Here is an 18,959-nt window from a genome sequence, read left to right on the forward strand (position 1 = left end):
GAGCCAAATTATCCTAATTAGAAAATAGCTTTCTGAGGTTAATAGCTTTGTCAGTGTTGTCATAGTCTTACCAAGACGCTACAGGGTGAACAGAGCTTAATAATGTACTGTTTGATGGGTTGACCTAATGGGCTACAAAATTAGTTTTGGGTTATAAAGAAAAAATATTTAGAAAATATGGGAACATCTAAACCCATTTGAAAAACCATTGCTGTGCCTCTCCTTTTCCCCCACGCCTAAGGCCCAAACAAAGGACACAGCAGGAAAAGACAAACTGTCCTCTCCCCACAACTGTAATCTGCAGCTCCAAAGCACACCATAAAATCCTGTCAGCCATCATAATGACTTAAAGTGTTGTGAAACCTCAGTTGCACTGAAAAGTATAGGATCAGTTCTAACACAGAGAAGGAATAAAATACAAAATTCTCAACTGAAGGACAGACATAAATAGGAAGAGCTAGCAAAGGCGTGAATGCCTTCTTCCTGAAGCTCTTGTCCTTCCTCCATGGCTCCGTCCCCCTCAGACATTCTTAGGCTGGTTAAACAAGGATCTGTTTTTTTTCCTGAGAAGAAATGGATCCATTATTACAAGGTCAACGACTCACCAAAAACTTGAAGTGACAACCAAAGAAATGTTGCCTTGATCATCATTAGTATCACAATTTTGTTGTTGTTTGAATAGTTGACGGCAAAAGTACATACGTCTAACTCCTCTCCAACATACCATGCATTATTCCCCCCGAAATCTTCTGCTTTGTTTCCATCATCAGGGTGATATCTGAGGTTGTTTCCAGTTTTTTCCATGCTACAGAGGTACTATTGGATGGATTGTCATGTAAGTTTTTACAGACTGTCATGGTCCCCAGAGAATGAATCTGAGTGATTTTGGTAATCTCGTGACTTTTCATCTAGTAACACTATCAGATCGCTGTATTTACTTATCCAGTGAAATATCCCAACATCTACCTGATGGATCAGCACACAATTTAGCAAAGATATTCATGGTCCCCAGTGAATATATCCTGATGAGATTTTGGTGTTCCCCTGACTTTTCTTCTGGTACCACCGTGAGGTTGGCATTTTTGGTCGGAAGTGTTGACAATTATTGGATGGATGTCCATGAAATTTGGTTTAGACATTCATAACCCATTCAGGATGAATGGTAAAACTCCTCTGTTGAAATCATCAGGTCAAAATTTTAATTTGTCCGATACTTTGGCTTATGACCTAATACCTCCAAAACTGATGACATTCCCTTCAAATTAAGCTGTACTTTGTGTTTAATGTTAATAAGAAATGTTAGCAGACTAACACGCTAAAGATGGGAAACAGTAAACGTTACAGCTGATAAACATCAGCATATTAGCATGTTGACATTAGCATTTTGAAAGCACAGTTGTGCCAAAGGACAGCGTCACAAAGCTGCTAACGCAGTTGCAGACTCTTAATCCTGTTTATTTATGATATTGATATTGGAACCAGCCTCAAAAGTCCAATATTGTGTGGGCACTAAGATAAAATCAGTTATCAGTATATTAGGTACACGTAGCTAAAACGAATGCAGTCTAATACAAAAATCATGCAATCAAGCCTCCCTTCATGAAGGTTGAAATGTTCAGTTTCTGTTGAAACTGTGATAAATAGGTGTTGGTTAAACTGTGTGATCATTTTTAATTTTGCAATCTGTGAGGCTGTTGAATTGTATTGTTTAATACTGACAAGTGTATCTATTATTTTGTCAACCCCATTTATATCAATGAGGGAAGGCTAAACAGCATAAACACCTCTGTATAATGCAGAACAGTTAAACATAAATTAAAATAAAAACAGTACATACTGTACATCTGTATACTGTGTTTGCTTTCACTTGCACGTGCATTGTACAATATTTCACATTAACCCATCACCTGTTTCTCTTTTCCCACCCTATTCAATTAAATGGAAAAAAAAAAAATTTTAGTCTTTCAACCTTACCTTTCCATACATAGTGTACTGAAATGTCTTCTATCTATCTACCATTTATGAAAAGCTCTAACAAATCTGTGAATAAATGTACATTTACAGTTGGCCTCATCACATCCCCCTCATCACATCCCTTTAACTGAAATTAATATTATTCTCTAAGATTCTCTAGTTTTTTTTTTAAACAAAAGTAATACATCCAACTTTTCAAATCTAATTTCCTTAGAATGAAGAATATTGGTTTTTCATAGAAGAGGTGTGGTGTGTTTTGATCAACTGTATTGAAACCCACACTGGTCTGTGCATCTTGCTGTGTATGCAAAAATAAAGCCTTGAATTAATAACCCTTGAGAAACTATAATTTGCAGTGATTTTAATAATAGCTAAAACTCATATAAAATCTCCACAATCAAGTCTGTTATTGCTTGTTGTATTCATGAAATGTTGGGAAATATTTTATCTTTTAGTCATCGTTAAATGTATGTATTTTCTTTATCAGCCCTGCAAAGTAGACTGGTTGCTTGTACGTGACATGTACGTAAGGATATAAGCAGTGACTTTCCATTCGTGCTTTAAAAACCAAATAATCTGAGGTCAAAGGTATATTGTAACAGCTTCATGTGTCTAAGCCTATCATAACTTGAGACCAGTTTTACAGTACAGGTCTCAAAAACTGTCAGGTTTGTGGTAAACCTCATCCTTGTTGAGATAGGGCCACACCTTTACCAGACTGACAATAGCCGATGTGTTTCAGAGAAGTGAGGCATCACTCCCAGGAGACGAAATGCTCTAAAGCTGAGATAGTGTGACACATGCAGGAGGGTGCGTTGACACTTCCTCCAACTCAGATTCAAAAGACAACAGCAACTCAAAGGCAAGTGAAATCATTTTGTGACAAGACGAAGGAACAACACTCTTCAGTGTTCAGTTCTCACTTCCTTTGTGCCTTAGCAGCATGATTTCATGGTTCACTGGCAACATCAGTTCCTGTTCAAGACTTCTTTCATGATCCTATGTACTTCTAAGTCTTTTTTTTAAAGATAAATGTAATGAGAATTACTTGATCAAATCTAATGTACTTTGTATCTTTGAATGCATATGATTTGGTTGATGAAATTCGTTGAAAATTGAAATTCATATGGACAATCGCTAGGTTGTTGCAATGTATATATCTATAAATGTAACCTCATAACCTTACCCTAGGAAAACATGTAAACTCAGTGGTTCATTCCTGTTTTTATCATCTCGGAATCATTTACTATAATAAATTATATATTCTGTACGAATGCAGCAGTCAGCAAAAACATTAAAACCAGCAACTTGTTTTAATGTCGTGTTCTTAATGTTATTTTTGCTGCCACAGTGGAGTCAGACCAGTGATGATGAGAGAAGGTCAGGAGGAAGCTGAGAGACGATGATTTTCAATGTGGTCTTACATTCTTTTGTTGGTTTGGAGTTGTCTCAAATTAGCGGTTTATTTCCTCCTCAGTAACCTTTTCCTGATTGAGCTGAACCAGTCGGAATTGATGAGGCTGAAAGTGAGACCCACTCCACCGCTGGCTGTTTATATATTTGCAGTTTGCATATTCTCAGTTTTCAAACAATAATCATCCATATCTGCTTTCAAGGAGTGTGTATGCATCAGCGCATCTATACGAGTAGACTGAGAACTAAACAACATAATGTCTGAGAAATCCGAAAGTGCAGACAACTGCATGTTGGGATAATTAAGCCACATCTGGCTTATTTGTAGTTTTTCCATTCATTTAATGATTTATGATAACCTATTCAGCACATGCAGGTATATACATAGACCACTGTTCTTTCATTCTGTGTCACCTGCTCGTTCTCTCTGTTTTCTCAGTATCTCCTGATAATGTTTTGCTGTTAAGTATTTTCTGTAAAATGGTAGAAGAAATAACTGGAATGCGGCTTGTTTTATAGACCACTGTAAAGTTTAGCTAAGTGTTCGGCAGGGAGTCTGAGGCGGATGATCTTCTTTATATGTGACAGTCACAAGCAAACAAATGTTCGGCTTACCTAGAAAATCAAATGTCAAAATAGGAGTGCCAGTGTCATGTCATGTAAGTATTCCTCCTTATTTACTTGATTTAGTTAACATAGTTAGGACTAAATGATAAAGGAATAGTTTTTGCCTTAATTGCAGCATGACCAACTTAATTAACATAATTATTAATGTAATGTGGAATTTAGTTAAATTAACAGTTTTTTTCTCCTAAATTCTGTCCATAACATCATAATTATGACTGGCAACCTGATTTTTCTGAAAGGTTTGATATATCTAAGCCAACTAATAGGAAGTGCATGAAAAAGCACACATACATTGATATCTTGTGTTAGCCAAAGTCTTAGCTCAAGGTAATTCAGGAATGACAAAATAATCTTCACTCATGGTCCACTTACTAGGTTTTTTCGGAGGCTTCCAGCAACATTTGATTGCCTCCACAGTGGAAAGAGTTTGCTTTGTTGAGATGGAGAGATTGAGATGTGGTTAAAGCTCTGAAAAAGTTAATGAGTGGACCTTGAGTTAAGATTCCCTTGAACAGTGGACCTTGGCTGGCAGGGGACATTTATGTATAAGTAAATATGTATGTATGTATATGTATATGCATATATGTATGTTTAGGCAGTCCCGTTATTATCCCTAATTTAATGGATATTAAGTAGTTCTATATTGACCTTGCACAGTAATTTTAACCCTCACTAAACCAACTCTGCAATCATACAACCGTTGCTTGATATTGGATGACTGATATTATTCATTCAGTGTTCAAAGGTAGTTAGACAGCTGGAATCTCCAGTCATCAGTGAAAGGCAGCGCAATAAGACTGGCTTCTGCCATCATGAGTTGTCCAGTGCCGTGAACCCTGGCACATTCTGAACCCGGGAATCTTTCCAATTGCTACCTTTCGTCCCGCATGTGAACTCACCATATAATTGAAAGGTCTGGTTGGTCCAGATCAATGAATCTTCATTAGTACTGGGCATATTGCCATTAACCTTAGTATGGATTTGGATGGTCTTCAGGCAACCATTCCTTGTAAGTTTTGAGATCCCCTGACCTTGTCTTCAGCATCAGCTGGTCACAATTACCACAAAAATAACAAAGCCTAGCCTTAAATTTGCAAATCTCATTCATGCACTATCTGCACACTTCATTGGCTTTCCTCTTGCATGCCTTCATCAAAAAATGCCAACGAAGCCCATTAAAAATCCTTTATTGCCATAAAATTTAAAGATATATGTCATTCATGCTCACTTCATCGTAGCAACATGGTTCTACTGATGGTAATGCTGGTCTGTCGGTTAGTCATTCCTGGCTAAAACATCTCAACAACCCAAAGCATAAATCCTGCTGACTTTGATGAGGTTAACATTTTTGGTTTTTAGTAAAATAACTCAGCAATTATTTGATGGATTGCCATGACATTTTGACAGAAATGCAGTAGTTTTATGACATTCACAAATCTCAACATCCTTGACTACTTACTCTGGCTGTATGGTGCATTTGTTGTTAGTTACAAGCATCAGTTAACATCAGTGAGAGCCTCACAGCATCCCAGCATAAACACTAGTTTTCAGCATTTTTACCTTCTCTCAGTTGTTTTGACATGTTCCATGACATTTTAATGGAACATGAAAATGTCCCTGTTTAGTCTGTGTTTCAGCCAAATCATTAAACTTTGAACCATGAATCACCTTATCTGACACGATGACCATCTTCACAGTATTGTGTAGTCTAAATGCAAAATTAAGGATAACAAAATAGATATTGTGCATTCCATCCAGGCCTTTTTATTTTGAGAAGTGATGAACGTGCTGCTGCTTGTTCATTACTTTCTATTTCCTGCTCTTTCTATTCAGCCCAGGTCTCTCGTTCCTGCTCTCTCTTTATTTCGGTGTATGTTGACATTCAAGACCAAGTACTTTGGTTAGTCTATATGTTTTTCATAGTATTCCTGACCCTGACTCTTTGCGCGTGTGTTGTTAGAGAGATTATCTTTTTAAAGTTCTGTAAGCTTTGTTACTCACCTGTTGGCAGATATCTGTGCACCTTCTTAGGAGGTGTGTACAAATAACAATGGATAATTTTTGTATATATGTATCTATATGTATATATATATATGTATATATATGTGTGTATATATATATATATATATATATATATATATATATATATATGTGTGTGTGTATATATATGTATATAGAAAACAACCCTTTCTGTTAAAAGGACTTAAAAACCCCTATAATACGACTAAAGCTAGAAATATTTCATCATGAAGCTAAATACAAAGCCACTCTTAGTTCAAGAAAAGCAAAATTTGTAGGAACACAAGTTTTTCACCTAACAGTAGTGATAATCGACGCTCCCTGGAGACTGTGATCTCTCTTTCTAGCCGTGAATGTTTAACTGATCATCACATACACTTATCAGTGAACCGGAAAATTTAGCCCGATCCTCGGGATATCACCATGGATACTATCAAAGGCACATCCTCCTTCTCCATCCCTTAAAATCCATTTTCTATGGAGCTATAAAGAGCATCAGTGTGCAGCCACACAGATAAGGAAGCAAGAAGTTCTGTCTCTCTGGTTTTTGGCTTCAGGAGGCAAAAGTCAGCACATATTCTTTCTGGACAAAAGAACCTTTCCCTGTAGCCAGGCTACAGTAGAAACTTTCATAGCTTTAAAGACAGCATGACACTGTTGTTAGTAACCCTTGAAAAGTTTCTTTTGAGAGCAACTACACCTCAAGCATTTACTATATTTAATATTCAGCTGCCGATAAATCCTTTCAGCTAGCTCCGTACAATAATGACAAGCTTTACTTCATTGGATCCATTTACTGACTCTGTTATTCCCTGTTTTCTTATTAGTTCCTTAGGCATGACTGCTGAATAAGACCTCCTCAGACAGCAGAATATTTTAGTCATTCATTATTCGTCATTTTTATGTGATGTATTTATTTAGACAGCTATTTCACTGGTTACATTTGCCTGTCTTTGCAAATGAAGTCTGGTAATGGCAGAAGCCTGTTTATATCAGATTTTGAAACACACAAAGGTGAGTCTATGTGTTGTTGACATTTGAGTCTTATCTTCTGCAGGATTTGTGGGTTTCCACCCATCCTGTCAGTTTCTATTGAGAACAACAAAGTAAAAACCCACAGGCAATGACTTTTAATAGAGCAAGTGATTGCTTGGTCAGCATGTAACACGGCAGAAAAAAAATCTTTTCATAAACAATCTCAATTTTATTTTTGCAGTTATGGTAATACCAGCTTCATGGCAAAATAGAAAACAGTCATCAGAAGGATTTTATCAATTACATTTTAACAGATTACTTTCTTAGACTTGCAATAAAAGAGTTTTTGGCCACTTGAGGGCAACAGAAACAAGTTAGGAACACAACATTGACTTATCATAACCTTTTAAGATGATATGGTGAGTCACTTATTTCCAGATCCAGGAGTTACAGAGCAACATTATCATTCATCTGGAGGCATGCTTGTGTCCACCTGATGAATGTAAGTTGTGGTCCGGACAGCTAAGCAGTGAGCTGAAATTCATTATAAGGCTCAGTAAAGCCAAGGACAGCAGATTCAGTAAATAATTCTCTGTAGGTTCACCTCTACAAGCAGCCCATTTCACATTGTCACATTGTTTTCACATTGTCATTTAATACATTGTTTTTCTAAAATATCATTTATTAAGTAAGGTTGAATGGTACCAAATTGCAGTCAAATGTTTGATACTCTCTAGTACCGAAACATATCAGTCGGTGCCATAAAGCTTCTGAACTTACTCTCATCCCTATTGTGAGCTAATGGGTCACGCAATACACAGCTAGTACACTAATAGCCGGATACAATTCTATATAAGACACAGTGTAAATGTAGACAATAATATTAACTTATTAATCGACCAATAGAAAGATTATTTGATTATTACAATTGCTGTTGATTAAAGTGTTTAAAACTAGCCTATGTAAAATTTTCTGAACAACAGCATTGTGGCCACAAGTGATAGTTACATGATAATGGTTGTAGATGCTGAAATAATAACAACAGTGTTACATTAGAAAAGATCAGTAACATCAGTGAGCCAACTTAGAAACGACACATTAATTAATCATCAATTACACTTCAATATCTATCTAAAGTTTGCTAACATTAGCCACCATAAGGTACTGGTCATACCAGATCAACAAAGACTGTAGCAGCCAAACCTCTGAGTGTGTACTGAATTAAGAAAAGGTTTGTTTTATTGCTTCTGAATTCAACTTTTCTTTTATAAGAGGGAGAATGTGTTTTTACTTCAAAAAAAGCAAGTCTTTGCTGGTTGCAGCTTCTCAAATGTATGGACCTGCTCTTCTGTGTTTTGTGTCATTGTTAATTGAGTATATTTGGGTTTGGGACCGCTAAAAGGAGAAAAACCATTTCAGGAGCTCATCTAGGACTTTAGAAATTGTTATGGGTAGTTTTGTATTATTTTATGACATTAATGACATAAACTAAAGGAATTATTGATTAATCAAAACCTAACCAAACCGTTACCAACGGTAACAAGTGTCTGTAGTTGTTGTTCTTGTTGGAAAGCAGTATTTACCTTGAAGGATCACACACAAACAACATCTGATCTCCATGTGGGGGATTTCTGCAGCAATATCTTTGTAACATGAGATCTGAGAAGCAAGCACCCTGTTGCTTTTTCACTTACCTCTGACAGAAAAATCCCTCCTTTCACTCTTCATACTCCTATCCCAAGTACAGTATTTGCTTCTCTTCTCCCCTTCCCTTGTGATTTCTCCTATAGCTTGTTTAACCAAGATATAGGAGCTTTGCTAACCAATCAGATGTCAAAAAAAGAAAAGATAATAGGTATTAAAACACACCTTTACAGTACATCCAGGAAAACACATTGCTGTGTCCAGCTGCTTATTCTATTGGCCTGCTCATTAGAGCAAATGAGATCAACACACCAAAGCCAGGCTGCCTGTCTGCTTCCCTTCTGCCTTGAAAAGAGTCCATTACTTTTAAACTTGGAAGTAGCACAGCAGTTTGACCCCCGCTGCACTGTGTGTCTTTGCTGCTGACGCAGTGAGATAGAGAAAAAAGCTGGGTGTGTTTGTGTAATTATTCAGTATCAGGGCTGCTGATGAGTTGCTCCACATCCACTGACACTTTTTTAATGAGCATTCATGGTAGAACGTAGTACTTAACATAGTATGTGGCAGAGTGAGGTCTGCACACATCCTCCCTTACAGTGTGGGTTTTTGAATTTGGAAGAGAAAACAGAGGAATTAACCACTAGAATCAAATCAAGTCACCGGATTTTCTAGAGCACGGTTACTTAATTTTACACTAACTATAAAATTATTTTTTTTTGTGGAGAGGCATTTCATGTGTTCTGTTCATTCAAGCGATATAACACTACAGTGTGGAGAAATGGTCTTTTGTGTTGCCCCAAAATAACCACTATCCATATATAATATCATTTGTATTTCAGTTTTGTCTCTTTTGTTCTCTCTATATCTCATTTCCACCAAAGGTCATTGGTTTAGGTACAAATGAAGTATATACTGTAGATGGAGTTCAACAGCAGGACTGCAGAGACGCTGTCTTGCCCACAAAACCAGTACATTCACCATCAACACTGATGCAGAACAGCTGACCTGATTCGTTAAGGCGCAACCGTGAAAACCCAGGCACAGATGTACTAGTCACAGTATATAAACTGCAACGCAGCATAGAAACAGCCTAGGAAAATATCTTAGTACAGAGGCCTTCATTTACCATTTATTACTTAGACTGACTTGTTTTGGCAAACAACCCTTCCTCAGAGGACAACAGTGGTGTCCTCCTCCTCACTATGCTTCAAACAAAGTACTTGTCTGACAGTGTTTGAAACCTCTTTCTGACAACACATTTAAGAAGGAGGCTACAACTGCTAATTAAATAGTAGATGATAAAATACATTTTAATTCAAGTGGGTGAGAAAAAAAATTTGCATTAGCTGGTGTTATGAAATTGTGCACATCTGATTGCAAATTGAAAGTTACCTTGAGTGAGTCAGGCTGAATGATCACATATCGGTCACAATCTTGGTGTGGACCTCCGGTATATCAGCCGTTCCATCGTACAGTAAAGCATCAAGTCACAAGTGAACGATTGTAAATATAAAAAGGAAAGCATTTTATTACAACTTGGGCTTTATTTTGTACCTATGGCCAGTTCAAACCAGTAGGATAACATTGTACTTCCTAAAGTAATTGCTGAGATCTTGGAATGTGGTGACATTGCTAAAAATAGGTCCAAATGGCCAAGCAAAGATAGCCAGAGGATCAGACAGATTGTAAACAAACCCTCAGGTTAGCTGTCTGTTGCATCACAGCATAACAGTTCACTTCCCGGTTCAATTTTGACCTACTATATTTGCCACAGTTGTGCTCACTCAAAGTTTTCCTGAGCAACAAGCAATTATGAGCAACATTGCAGGTGCACTCAGTTTCAGTTTTACCTCTAAATAAATTGGTAGCTTATCTTGATATATTGTTGGGTTGTTTACAACTAGTCTGATCCTCTGATTGGTTGTGTTTGTTGCCTCATTGATCTGTTTTTGGAGATGTCACCTTGTTTCCAGATCTTAGCAGTTTCTATGCTAAGTACAATGCTATAAGAACTGATACAACCAATGGCTAGAGCCACAAAAATAAAATCCAGGCTGTAGTAACATAGTTTTCCCTCCGACATAAACAGTGGTAATCCATCTGTCACCAAGCATTATTGAGCCAACCATCACACACCCTCAACAGTCAACCAGAACAGTCTTTGTGAAACAACTACATTCGCAAAGAACAGAACCTGATAAATCAGAGATGGTTAAAAGTTCTCCGTTTCCTATTTAACGCTTTAGTTCCTATGAATCTCAATCATGGAAACACAGTTTGCTAGCTAGTAACTGGCTAGATATCGCTCCTTTTCACATATGTGTAAGATGTAACAAAGACAAAATATAAGTAAGCAGTATAGTCAACATTGAAAGTTAAACTGCAGTAGTAATATTAATTTTTATTTTTTATTTATAAACATAGTAGTAACACTTGAGTCATGTACCTGAGCCTTAACTACAGTATTGAAAATTGGCCTAAACTTAGGCCTGAACCTAACAGCCTGACAGCTTCAATCAAGCTTGGTTGCTTGAGTTGCTGACCTCTACACATTTCACAAACACTGATCAGTGCTGTATTGTTTTGCTTCAGTACAAAGGTCATTTATCATATATGCAGGTGATCACTGTGGGTACACATTTCATCCAGTATCTGCTAAGCCTCAGAGAAGTTAATTTCACTCTTTGCCAGGTTCTCAATTAAGCCATACGAGATATTTAACTGTGATCTTTGCTTCTACACTGTCCTGACAGCTTGAAAGACTGTGACCTGCCATGAAAAGCAATCAACTTTTTCTTCCTTCTCCCTTTGATGAAAATGCTGTGTAAATACTGCTCTTAATAAGATAGAGTTGAATTTCGCACACCACTGTCTGTGGACCAGCTTCAATCGAATTAACTTTAGAGGATTGCAACGTAAGACAGTCTTTTTAAATAGTAAAGCAAATTGTCTGGAGTAAAAGGGGTGAGAAAGCTGGATTAAGTTCCATTACGATCCCCCTCAATGAATAATACAATAGGGCCCCCGGGACCAAATGGAGATTGGGCTCATCTTTTCATGTCCGTCGTCCATTTTCCCATTTGTGTTCAGGGATCTGCTGTTGGTGTGTTTCTCCTGCCTGGTCAGTAATTCAACCACACACATAGGCTGAATAAGGCTAGGCGTCATGGTAATGATCCATACATCGGTAACACTGAAACGTTTGCCTAGCGTCATCTTGGCATTTGACAACCAACTCCTTCATTCTCAGACATGACAAATGTCACCTTTTTCTCCTGCAGGCTAAAATGGAGCCAATTCATTTTTTTTGTAAGGTGACCTTTAAGGATACATCAAACAATAATCTCTTTTCTTTATCTTTAGCAGCGCTTTGCAAGTCCTCTTTCAGCGGAGTGCTATCAAAAGTGTGAATAAAAACAAGCTTAGTTGCACAAGATAAGAATTTGCATGAGATAAGTAACTAACATAAATCAAGTGTGATACAATTGCAAAGAAAGCATTTGGATAATTTTTTCTTTCGCTGTCTCTTTTTGTTATCCACGCCTAACTCCATCAATATGAAAGACTCTGGTCCTGCTGATCCAACATTTAATTTTGAGGAGATAATGCTTTTTGCAATCCAGCTTGGCAATTTCAAAAAATGATACAGGGGACGTCAGCAAGCAAAGGAAGAAGCTATACATTTTTTTGAAGCTTTGTCTGACTTTGCACTTTCTTCAAAATAGAGATTCAGTAGGCAAGTGTAGTAGGAGATAGAAAGAGGTATCACACATCAGGCAATTACTGTCATTAGTCTGAGCTTGCATGGTAAGAACAAAGGTTACCACTCTCTGTCATTTTTATGGTGATTGCATTTTGCCTGTTCATTGTACTCAGGAGCTAAGGTTCGTGAACCCAAATGGTTGTTGATTTTCTCAGTCATGTAATCCATTAGTTGAATTTAATATGCAGAGGGCAAGTGAGGCAAAACAGGAATGAGTTTTAGTCATATTTGTGTTTCTTTGGTTTATGTGTTTCCATCTCAAAGATTCAACCAACAGCTTAAATTCTGTCTGGATCCACCTCTTGTCACTGACTACCCAGCCATGCAAACATGTCTGCCAGCTAGTCTGTAAAATTAAACTGAGAATAATATTTGATATTAGACAGTATGGGTCTAAAAGTGCCCCCTTACTGTTTCTGGGAGCAACTCATAACATTGTAAAGGAGTACTCCATTAATTTAATATCCAAGATCCAAGATATACTGACTTTTAGCCCCTGATATTGGGCAAATTTCTAAAATGCTGGATCCTAAATTTCCCATGATGTAGCATCAGTGACATTTTTTCATGAGGCTCTTTTGCAACTATGGCTTTCTTCTAAAATTTGTAGCTCCCGAGCCACAATCCATGCAATCCCCAATGAGTGACATCAAAGTGCTTTTTAGGGGGATAGTATCAATCCGCAATGGGGAGTGCCTAACAGGCAACATTCTTCAAACGTCATCAAATAGAAGATAGTCGTCTTCTGCTCTGATTAAATCATGATTAAATGTTGAATTAAATCTTAAGTGTTTGTTCTATAATATGTACTCTGTTCTGAAAAAATATATGGGAAAGATATAAAATCTGTAGTGATAATAAGTGTTAAGAAGTGAGAGAATATAGGAAAGAAGGCTTGATGAAATTTAGGTCATCATGGGATTTTCTTTACATTTTTAATATTGCAGTAGCAGTTGGTGGTTTATTACAGCATGTAATTGATATATAGTAATATCCCTGTTTAACTTTATTCTAATTTACTAAACTGATACAAAACACTACATAGCATTGAAACCTGAGGGGAACTGCTCTGCCTTGACTGTTAAGAGTTCTTCACATGAAGTAGCTCAAGAAACATCCTTTGTTATTGTTAAGCAACCCCACAGTCAGCTGCTGTTAGACACTTAGCTAGTCGAGCTAATGACATTAGCTAATGTCATCAGCTAATATCATTAGCTAATCACATTAGCTAACTTCATCCACTAATATCATTAGCTAATGACATTAGCTAATGTCATCAGGTAATATAATTTGCTTACTAAAGAATAAAAAACCTGTGGTTGTGTCGAGGCACTCCCAGTCTGCTGCTGCTTATTATACTGTGACATCTGATGATTAAACAAGGTTGAGCAAATACATTTACGGCTTACTTGGTCTCCATTTTCTCCATTTGGTTCTGGTGGATATAATAGTGCTTTCACCCAACTGGACACAAAAGAAAGATGCTCCAAAGGGATAAACACAAGTTCCTGGAGTGTAAAAGCACTGTATAAAATGATTTGTAAATGAAAATGATCCTAAAATTGCTAAAATGTGTTCTGTGTGACCATCGCATCAGACTATTTTTCTTTGTTCTGTCCTATTTCCACCTGCCACTGTTAGAAATTAATTCAACAGGTATCAATAAAGTTAAATCTTATCTCACCTGCCATCTTTTTCTCCTCTCCTCTCTTTTTCTTTCCCAGCGAGCTTTTAGGTCCAGACTTCACAGAGACCTACTACAAAGAAGATGGGCAGCCAGTGACTGTGACCAATCTGAATTACACTGTAAGTATAAAGCAACAGGTTGAAGTAAGTCTCCCAAGCTTCTTGAGACTGGGAGTCATCTTTTCATTCAGTATTTAGATATACAAACTTGCATTCATAGTGCCGTCTACAAAGTAATTTCCCCCACACCTTTTGCACTCATGCAGCCCCACATCAGCACACTACCACCTCCAGCTTTCATGCTCAGCACTATGTTGACACTTTGGTAGTCTTGGCCAGGTCCGTACCAAACATGCTGGACCTCATCTGACCCAAACCAATCTATTTTGGTTTCATCTGACCAAAGAATGTGCCTCCAACATTCATCAGGCTTCTTTTCATTTTCCTCTTGGACACCGTCCATAGCGGTTGACTTGATGCCATGTCCTTCGCACCCTTTTCAGAAGCACTTACCAATCTGTTTTTCAGTTCAAGGTGGCATAAATAGCAAGTTTTGCATGTCATCATTTTTTGAGGACGGCCACTGCCCCTTCTGTAATTGGTAGTAAGGCTCTTCCTATACCTCCTCACCACTGTGGCTGTGTTGCAGCTTATGTTCAGTAACCTACTGATGCTCTGTTACCCTCTCCCAGCTTTATGAAGTCGCACATTCTGGTTTCTTACTTGTTCAGGCAGTTCCTTTCTATGTGGAGCCATGTTCACAGGTTCTTTTATAACCTTGGTCATACAATTAGCTTTAACTGGAAATAACAGGTGTAATCACTTTTGGTGCATTGAGGTTGCACTTTGGGGCCTATATTTTCACTGTGGTCTATGTACCCTGTTTTTTTTTAAATTATATATAAGATCAAATACCCTACACTTCAACAGAAAAATCACACAATTATTGCAAGATGATACAATTTTGAATAATTTAACATTTTAGTGATATTGCAAAGGGGTGTACTCAGTTTTGTTGTATACTGTAACTGCCAACTCTTTTCCAATACATAACAGTATTTTAATTATTTGAATTACTACTGTATCCTCAGGCCATCATTGGTTTCCATTAATTTCTGTATGGTATTCATATCAGCTTGTAGGATAAAAACCTTTTACATATAAGTGTGTGATTTGGGATTTTATGAATTCAAGAAGGACATTAAAAATTATTGCATATCAATTATCATATCAATAAGAGGACGGCACATCTATTAGGATTTACATTTGAAATAATACCGTTTTGAGATTTATACTACTATGATCTTATCACTGAATATGATTTATTTTGTACTTTTATGTAGTATTATCTCATAAAAGAAATACAGCATTGGTATTTTGTGATATGTGATTTCACAAAACCAAACAATGAAACCTGTATGGAAATCTTTGGTGGCCAAAATTAAATTCACTCATTGCACAATACATGAAAAAATTAAAACTTTTTTTTTCAATTTTACATTTGAAGTCTTACCCCAATGTATCATCGATGTGTGAGCGTATGTAGAAAGCGCCGTATGTATAGAAAAGAGTGCTGTATGAAAGTGTGTTTGAATGGGTGAATGTGGCAGTATTGTAAAGCACTTTGAGTGGTCGATAAGACTAGAAAAGCGCTATATAAGTGCAGTTTATTTACCAAGTGTAAATTGAACTTTTAAAGTTAGTCAAATTATGTCCTAATTTAAACCCACTTCCATTTACAATTAAAATGATCATAGTTACAAGGTTCTCCCAGGCCATTCATGTGAAATCTTTCAAAGTAATTCCTCATACAATTGATCATTTGGAAAACCATTTTAATTTAATTTTCAATGTAAATAAGCTAAACTCAGGACATAATACAAAATCAAATGCAAAAATTTTGTTTGGAATTTAATTCTAAAGATTAGGTTGCATATTGTCTGCTAATAAAAAAATTAAAATGAAAAGTAGTTTTCACATTCATAATAATGCATCTTCAAAATTCATATTTTCATACATCATTTGTCATACATCATGTGTGCATAGTGATTTCAATTTTATTAAATGTCTTCATTTTAATATTGTTTGTTAATCCAGGATTTTCTAATCATTCAGGGGAAAGGGATGGGGTTAAATTAAGATGGATAAAGTGGTGGCATTACAATAAAATTGTATAAATTCTGTGAACAGGCTTCACAGAAGAGTACCATGTGGAAAAACATTAATGCTTAGAGACAGAAGATAAACATGTGTTGGGAAAAAGGCTTTCTTCCAAAGTCTTGACTGTTTGCAAAAAAATAATTTCAAAATCTTTACCTCAGGTTCCCAATATATATAATGTATTAGATCATACATCAACATCTCTTTATTTTCATATATCAACTAAAAGCACCTGAACAGCTTGCTATGCTAAATGTTAGTTTAATCTTAAATCAAATGGGTTGGCCTACATAACTGTCTCAAATAATAGTTAGTATTAATACAGCAACAATGCATGCAGTCCCAGCTGAGGTTTCTTTACAGTCTAGAAAGGTAAAAATGTTTCACTTTGTTTAAGTCACTTTCAAACCTGTAATTCAGTTCATTAGTTCCAAACCAAAGAAAATAAGAATATGTTCTTGCCTTTAGTTCTGGCCTGATTATGTTCAAACTGGCTCATTACAAATCACAAAGTAAAAACATTCCAGCAGTACATAACAAACTAAATCTAAACTACAGATTGAAATACAACACTGTAATGTGGTGGAATTTTCTTTAATTATGTTTCATTCACAGACACTTACATCAATAAAGTGACCATTTATAGCAAATGGTTCTACAGTTAGATTTAGCGGAAAGGGCTCTGCTTTTTTAGGGAGCTCTGAATGAATCCAAGCAGCGACATGGATTCTGCTGGGAGCTAATCCCCACAAATGAACGCGAATCTTAGTTAAATCAACAACATGAAATACAACATCAGAAGGAGGTTGGGGTGGTGGAGGGAGCTGCAGCAACAAACTGTGTTGGCATATGTGATCATCAGAGTAACCATGAGGAAATGTCAGGTTATAATGTCTGTCATTGTATATCATAGTATAATCATTGTTTAGTATACTACAAATGACTGGAGCCAATCGGCCAATGCAAGAACAACTTCAGCACTCTGCCTGAACTAATGCTATGCTATGCAACATAGTTGCACAAGGCCGCTGCCATCAGTGATGCATAAATTATAAAGCCCTATGAAGGCTGCCGGCCATGTGTCAGACAGGTTGTGTGTGGCAGGTTGGGGAGCAGGGCTTGTCAGTCAGGTCGAAAGTGTGTTGAAGGAAATAGAACCTGTATGTACTGCTAGAGCTGCAAACCAGCATCATGCCAGTTACTTTGAACTCAACTGGCACACACATACACAGAAACAGCTTTAATAGGTAGATATGCACAGTAAAATAAACAGACATCAAATGAACACATGAATGGAAACACAGGTAAAGAAGTGGTGATAGTAATAGTACACATTTATCCACTCTTGTACGATTGCATGCACACATACACAGACAGTAGTGTCAGTTTCTATACAAATCTGATTATACACCATTTTATTTATGCATAAAATGTAAAAACACAGAAGTGGTTCACATATGCATAGACTCACAAAACTCGCCTAAACAAAAAAGTTTGCCAGTGGCAAACACAATAAAACCCCAGTCCCTGCATGCATAATACACACTTCACAGTCTTAATGCTGACCTGCACACATATGCATACACTTAACACCATCGCATGACCTCACTGAGTAATGAAATGAACTGTAGTCTACAGAGTGTGCCTGTAACTATGGATAGATTCCAGCCTCTATGGAGGATTTAATGCATATGTGGTATTTAACATTATGTTGTGTGATGGAGTAAGTAGCATTGTAACATCAGTCTGTATGACAACATTTCTGCAGTCTAATATATTTAATATAAAGAAACATTGAGATTATTAGGAACTTAAGTTTGCCTCCACATTGAACTGCCACCAGGTAACATTTGGATGAACTTCATTAAGCCATGGGAGCTTACAGAACAAAGGAGGCTTCTGTTCTTTAACTGCAAACGGATATAAAGCTCTCAAAGTTTTCGCCAGAGGCAGATGCATAAGTTTCCATTCAAATTTATTTTAAATGTTAAAAACTGATATAAATTTTGAAATCTAATAAAAATCCAGGTGAAAATCCGATTTTAAAACATATGAAGCACAACATTGAGCATTTAAAATGTCTTGCTTAATTAATCATATATAGGGAACAGCACATCATTTCTATGTTCTTCCCATTTTCACTCTCATTTTTTATTATAGAAAGATTTTCTCTGTTCTCCTCACAGATTTTGGGGATATTTGGTAAAAACCTGTATAATAATATAATAAAATTCAACTTCAAAATCCAATTATAGGTACAGTAATAAGTTACACTTTAGGGCTATTAGGTTTACAGGTTATTAAAATGTTTGCTGCTTGTCAAAAGACCTTAGTGTCCTTTAGAAAAAGTAACCAGTATACTATAACACAGCAACATTTTTTGATGAGTTCAACTTCAAATCAGCATAAATACCCAAATATTTGTGATTATTTTGTATCTTTTTCTGTTTTTTTGTCCTGTGGATATTCAAAATTGAGGAAAAAAAAACCTCTTGATGATTGCCTCTTTGGTCTTTCATCAACAGTATTTAGCAAAGTCACAATCCTCTTCATGCAATGTCCACTGAAGTCACTTGATTTCAATCTTTAAAGACTCAAGTTATCAGGATCTTTGCAGACGTCTCACATCTCAAGAATTTTTGATGATCAGAGATGATGTAAAGCACTGATTGGCCCTTTGATTAACTTAGCTGTTTAG

The 18,959-nt window shown here is 36.6% G+C and overlaps 1 protein-coding gene across 2 annotated transcripts in view; it reads left to right on the forward strand.

Annotated features, from left to right (window-relative positions):
- Positions 1–18,959, forward strand: part of adam19a (ADAM metallopeptidase domain 19a) — a 206,338-nt gene that overhangs the window by 112,239 nt on the left and 75,140 nt on the right. For both annotated transcript variants that reach the window (XM_040140979.1, XM_040140981.1), the window contains one exon: positions 14,140–14,221. In XM_040140979.1, the coding sequence (XP_039996913.1) occupies positions 14,140–14,221 (82 nt within the window). The remainder of the gene's footprint in view (positions 1–14,139; positions 14,222–18,959) is intronic.

This window comes from Xiphias gladius, chromosome 12, assembly GCF_016859285.1.
Source record: "Xiphias gladius isolate SHS-SW01 ecotype Sanya breed wild chromosome 12, ASM1685928v1, whole genome shotgun sequence".
In the NCBI taxonomy this organism is placed as follows: Eukaryota; Metazoa; Chordata; class Actinopteri; order Istiophoriformes; family Xiphiidae; genus Xiphias; species Xiphias gladius.